The 6135-nt window shown below is 45.1% G+C and overlaps 1 protein-coding gene across 3 annotated transcripts in view; it reads left to right on the forward strand.

The window, feature by feature from the left end:
• plekhh3 (pleckstrin homology, MyTH4 and FERM domain containing H3) overlaps positions 1-5464 on the forward strand; it is a 43918-nt gene extending 38454 nt beyond the window's left edge. For all 3 annotated transcript variants that reach the window (XM_046865611.1, XM_046865610.1, XM_046865612.1), the window contains exons 10-13: positions 147-267; positions 2231-2659; positions 2744-2935; positions 3722-5464. In XM_046865611.1, coding sequence (XP_046721567.1) covers positions 147-267; positions 2231-2659; positions 2744-2935; positions 3722-3859 — 880 coding nt within the window. In that variant the 3' untranslated portion in view covers positions 3860-5464. The remainder of the gene's footprint in view (positions 1-146; positions 268-2230; positions 2660-2743; positions 2936-3721) is intronic.
• The last annotated feature ends 671 nt before the right edge of the window (positions 5465-6135 follow it).

The raw sequence follows: 6135 nt of genomic DNA on the forward strand, positions 1-6135 counted from the left end.
TGAGTATACTACATGTTGAAGATTATTGCAGGCTTGTTTAAGGGAATCTCAGCACATTTCTTTGAATGTGCAATGTGTTGTTTTCATCATGAAGATTATCGTCTGTCTCACTCTCCTGTCTCACTCTCCTCCTGTCTCACTCTCAGTCTATCGGCAAAGGAGTCAGACCCTGAATGTCAATGCAGGCTGTGCTTTAAACTCTACTGCCTTCTGGATACAGAAAGCATCAGTACAGACAGCATCGAGTACCTGTTCCTGTACGAGCAGGTGAGAGACGGAGACACACAAACACACACACATATTGCAGCAGAATGTTACAACAAGCCACACCCCTAACCATTATACACTATATGTACAAAAGTATTGGGACACCTGACTTTTCAGCTGTATGTAGTTCTTTCCACATAACTTGGAGGCACACGAACGTACAGACATCTTTGGATGCATTAGCATAGAATTCTCCATTCACTTGACACTAGGAGACCCAACCCTGTTCCAGCATGACAATGCACCTAATCCATAAAGATCTGCTTCACATGAGTTGTTGGAGTAGAAGATCTCCTGCATGTTTGTGACACTTTAATGTTTCAGATCATCAAACTAATTGAAATCTTAGTAAAAGAGACCACAAGTGAACACAACATTCAGTTTTTAAATGAAGGTTTATTATTATTGAGGAAAAAAAAACTAAATCCAAAACTACATGGCCCTGTGTGAAAGTGTTTGCCCCCTAAATCTAATAACTGTAGCAGCAACAACTGCAATCAAGAGTTTGCGATAACTTGCAGTGAGTCTGTTACAGCACTGTGGAGGAATTTTGCTCCACTCATCTCTGCAGAATTGTTGTAATTCAGCCACATTGGCGGGTTTTCGAGCACGAACCGCCTTTTTAAGGTGCCACAGCATCTCACTAGGATTCAGGTCAGGACATTGACCAGGCCACTCCAAAGTCTCCATTTTTTTTTCTTTAGCCATTCAGAGGTGGACTTACTGGTGTGTTTTGGATCATTGTCCTGCTGAAGAACTCAAGTTCACTTCAGCTTGAGGTCGCGAGCAGATGGCCGGACATTCTCCTTCAGGATTTTTTGGTAAACAGCTGAATTCATGGTTCTTCCAAGTCCTGAAGCAGCAGAACAGCCCCAGACCATCACACTACCACCACCATATTTTACTGTTGGTATGATCTTTTTCTGAAATGCGGTGTTACTTTTATGCCAGACGTAATGGGACACACACCTTCCCAAAAGTTCCACTTTTGTCTCGTCAGTCCACAGAGTATTTTCCCAAAAGTCTTGGGGATCATCAAGATGTTTTCTGGCAAAACTGAGATGAGCCTTTATGTTTTTTTGCTCAGCAGCGGTTTTGGTCTTGGAACTCTGCCATGCAGACCATTTCTTAGTCTCTTTCTTATGGTGGAGTCATGAACACTGACCTTAACTGAGGCCTGCAGTTCTTTGGATGTTGATGTGGGGTCTTTAGTGACCTCTTGGATGAGTCGTCGCTGTGCTTTAGGGGTAATTTTGGTCGGACGGCCACTCCTGGAAAGTTCCTCCACTGTTCCATGTTTTTGCCGTTTGTGAATAATGGCTCTCACTGTGGTTCGCTGGAGTCCCAAAGCTTTAGAAACGGCTTTATAACCTTTTCCAGACTGATAGATCTCAATGACTTTTTTTTCTCATTTGTTTCTGGATTTCTTTTAGCTTTTGTGGATCTGTTGGTCTGCTTCACTTTGTCAGGCAGGTCCTATTTAAGAGATTTCTTGATTGTGAACAGGTGTGGCAGTAATCAGGCCTGGGTGTGGTGTGATAAACCACAGTTTTAACAGGGGAGCAAACAATTTCACACAGGGCCATGTAGTTTTGGATTTTGTTTTCCCTCAATAATAAAAACTTCATTTAAAAACTGCATGTTGTGCTCACTTGTGTATCTTTTACTAATATTTAAATTAGTTTAATGATCTGAAACATTAAAGTGTGACAAACGTAAAAAAAAATTAAGAAATCAGGAAACACTTTCACACCACTGTACAAGCAACAGTTTTTGTCTCTAAGACGATATGAAAAGCTCTGAAGATTTTTCATTGTGACCGATCTGATACCGGCGATCTAATATTGGTTGATACCACCAATAAAACTGATCAGACGTCAGGGATGCCGAGGGGGTTTTTCTTACACTCAGCACTCAGAATAATGAAATGCTGCTCCTCCTCTTTTCTCCATCTCTCTCTCAGTGTCATGAGATGGTGGTGCGAGGTCAGATACCCGTGTGTGAGGAGGACCTGTTGTCTCTGGCTGCTCTCAGGCTGCAGGCTCTGCTTGGTGACTACGGATCGCTGGCTCCATATCCGGCGCTCGAGCAGCTCTACCCCGCACGAGCACTGGAGAACCGCGCCCTCCTTCCGCCTCCCGAGGCTCTGGGGTGTCCCCCGTTCCCTGCCGGACTCATCGGGGCGTTGTGGGGTCAGAAACGTCGCGATGGCCAGGAGCAGAGACAGCGCGCCAGGTTGCGAGACGAAGCCACGGCTCTGTCCACCAGCATCATGGAGCGGTGGAAGTCTCTGTCCGGGTACAGCCGTGCAGACAGCATGGCCGCCTACCTCAGCATCGCACGCCAGTGGCCAGGCTTCGGGTGTACGCTGTACGAAGTGGACTTCTATATGGTAAGCGTGTGCCTCGACGGTGAGAAATGAAACGCTATGACGATATGATGATAACCGCGTGTCCCTCTTTTGCGTGTGGTCCAGAGTTCGAGCGGAAGCTTCTCTCAGCGCCTGTGGCTGGGCGTAGCAGCATCCTGCGTGTCTCTGTATCGGCCGGGAGAAGCCGAGGCGCTCGAGTCGCTCCCCATCGCGCAGATCTGCTCGTACGGAGTCTCCGACAGCAACACCTTCACCATCACTGCCACCGACCGACACCTGCTCTTCCACACCTCCGAGGTACTTTAGGTGATCTCGCGTACACGTGGTTTCATTTTATCATCAGATGGAGAATTGATCAGAGTAGACTCCCTTTTAGAAACTTGTGACACGCAACGAATTTGATTAATTTTTTTCTCACCAGAGCCACTCGCAAATCTCACACACAACATTTTACATTTGTGGCATTTGGCACACACCTTTATCCAGACTTATCCACACTGATATCATTTGTATGAATGTTCAGCTATAGGGTTAGGGGCCTTGAACAGGGACCCAGGAGTGGTAGCTTGGTGTGGCAGGGATTTAAACTCACAACCTGCAGCCCCTGGTCTAATACATGCCTGTGTGCTGTTGTGAAGGATTATGGAGGGTGAATTACTGTCTGCTGTACACTGCATGCACGTGATCCTCTGTAAATAACCGGTCTGTCTGGTGTTGTGTGACTTCTGTTCTGCTGAAATCCTTCTGTCTCATCCTCCGTCTGTCTGTCTCAACCTCTGTCTGTCTTACTCTCCCTCTGTCTGCTTCATCCTCTGTCTCAACCTCTATCTGTCCGTCACACCCTATGTCTGTCCGTCGCACTCCCTCTTTTTACCTCGTTTCTCATTGCTGGACTGGTTACAAGCCAGCTTTCCCTCTCGGTATGTGTCAGTCTTATTTTCTTTCTTCTCCTCTGATTTCTCATTGCACGAGTAGAGCTCCATGTCAGCTCTCTTCTACTCTATATCACTCTTTCTCTCACTCGCTCTCGTCACTGTGCACTTAAACAGTTTGTTCTGACCTCCTTTTCTCTCTCTCTCTCAGCTGACTGAGATCATGCAGCTTATGAATGCCTACTTCAGTGCCACCCGACGCCAGCTGGCTAAGGATGACTGCATCACCATGGAAACCAGCTCCAAGCTCCGCCCCTCCCTGCTGGAACTGCCCTCTCACCCGGTTTGAAGAGACGCTCAGCCGAATGTAAATTGGCTCCTCCCCCTTTTCAAAAGCTCCACCCACTCTGTCCAAGACGTCAATCCGTCCTGAGATAAACAGAATGGAGATGAGACAGAGAGAAAGAGAGCAGGGCAGTATGGACGACCGCCAAAAATCCCAGAATTCCGAGCACGTTCCCAGCCTGGTTAATGCTAAAATCCTGAGAGGAACTCCAAGTACAGAAAGACGATAAGGAAAAAAAAAAAACACAGACATGTCCGTTTTGGACGTTTCCTTTCAGCAGTTCTTTATGGACACTCACCGCAGTGCATCATGGGAGTTCAAGACCGCACTTCAGACACGTAACGATGACAAGTGCACTATACGGTGTCATTTCGGACACACGGATAGTCAACGTGTGGGCGCCTGTTCAAACCAAAGCGCCTTTAGAACCTCCACCACAACCGCAATAAAACAACCGTCTAGGTATTTTCTACACATGCAGCCATTGTGGATCTCGGAAAAGCTGATTTCCGGAGTTCCGATTTGCCGAAGTACATCTTTGCTGGACGACAGAAGCCTTTAAGCAGCTGGAACCAGGAATTATACCGCAAAGAAATTTCCCACGAAATAAAAACAAATCCAGGCCACTTGTATGAAGGCATAAGTCACGCATATGTAGGATTTCTGTACGAATAATCGCAACCATAACCGTACGTAAATAATCGCTCATCTGCCGAGTCATCGTCGTTTTGCTTTTTTTTAATTTTATTTTAAATGTATAATGTTACTTTGTTGTTTTTTTTTTTTTACATTATTTATAGACATCTATATGTGGTTTTTTTTTTATTACGTGTTTTTATATCTCCTTACGAAAAAAGTGCATGAGGTGTATTTTATTCCTTTATTAATAATCACACAGGCCCCGGGAACAATCGGCCCCGATGTATATAGTTCACATGAATCCGAAAAGGGCTACACGCGCACGTCCAGATCACGTGAAAAACGCCGCCCTTTCGTTTAGGACCAAACGCATCATCGGGGCGGTCAGAACGGTTTTCCTTTTTTCCGGGTTTCTGTCCTAACACTCGAGCGGAGACTCGCCGCCTGTGCCTGTAACAGAGAAGAAAAAATTACGTATAATCCAAATCCTGAAAGTCCTGAGAACGTGTTAAAATCAGATTTAGGATGATGCACTGAACAGTCTCATCACATTTCACACTGAACCCAAAGTGCCATATGAGAGAGAAAAAACGAGCGAGTATTAAATCTCAGCATGTTGTGATGTCATAATATCGTCAACGAAAAATCCCAGAAAAGTTCTTGCTCTATTTTTATTTCTTTTTTGGAGAATTCGTGTCGTATTGTTTCCTGTTGTTTTCCGCCCGACAGCATCACCACTCTCCACTTAAAGCAGCTGCAGGCAGCTCCGCCCACCTCCGTCTTAAAGCTTCACGCCGCATACGCTAAACGCAGGGCGTGCGTCGAGTCGGGATGCTGCGCGGTACTGCGCCGCGATGCGCGTCAGCAGCCAGTTGCACTAATGTCTGTACAGCTAACGTGAATGTGCAATAATTAAGAATGATGGTAGATACTGTATGTGATGTAACTAATAAAAGCAGCACCATTGGATCATCGTTTGTCATTTTGAAAGTGATCTCACACACAAACACACACACGTTTACGAGATTAATAAAGTAATTAATCTCACAGCATCATCAAATACCCCCCCTTCAAGTCTAGTGCAGCAATATTTAACACATGCTCCGCCCACCATTTTTCTGATTGGCTAATTCCTGTGTACATTAATATATAAATTTTTTATTCCTGAACTTTTCCCAGACACGACACAAATACATTTACAGCTCGACTTTTTTTCCCCCACATTTAATCCTGTTTGAATAACTTTCAACAATGTACTGAAACATCTTTCCAAAAGAGTGTGTGTGTGTGTGTGTGTGTGTGTGTAGATCTGTGCTCATTTCCCATGAGTATAATTTTGGAATTAAAAGATAAAAGAACGTCAGTAGATGTCAGTGAGTGTGGCTTCATTGCAATGGTTTGCTCTTTCTACATTCAATCTCCATTTGCTCTTATAAGAACCTCCACTCTTCTGGGAAGATGTTCCACTAGATTTGTAGAGATCTGTGCTCGTTCAGACGTTAATCAAGAAGGTTTGGGGCTCTACAGCAGAGAGATCTTCCACTCCAATTCATGTAAACTCACCTTCTTCATGGAGATGGCTTTGGTTTGGGTCTCCTAATTCTCATGCTGCATCCAAAGACGTCCTGAAAGCAACTGAG

This window comes from Silurus meridionalis, chromosome 14, assembly GCF_014805685.1.
Source record: "Silurus meridionalis isolate SWU-2019-XX chromosome 14, ASM1480568v1, whole genome shotgun sequence".
Classification (NCBI taxonomy): domain Eukaryota; kingdom Metazoa; phylum Chordata; class Actinopteri; order Siluriformes; family Siluridae; genus Silurus; species Silurus meridionalis.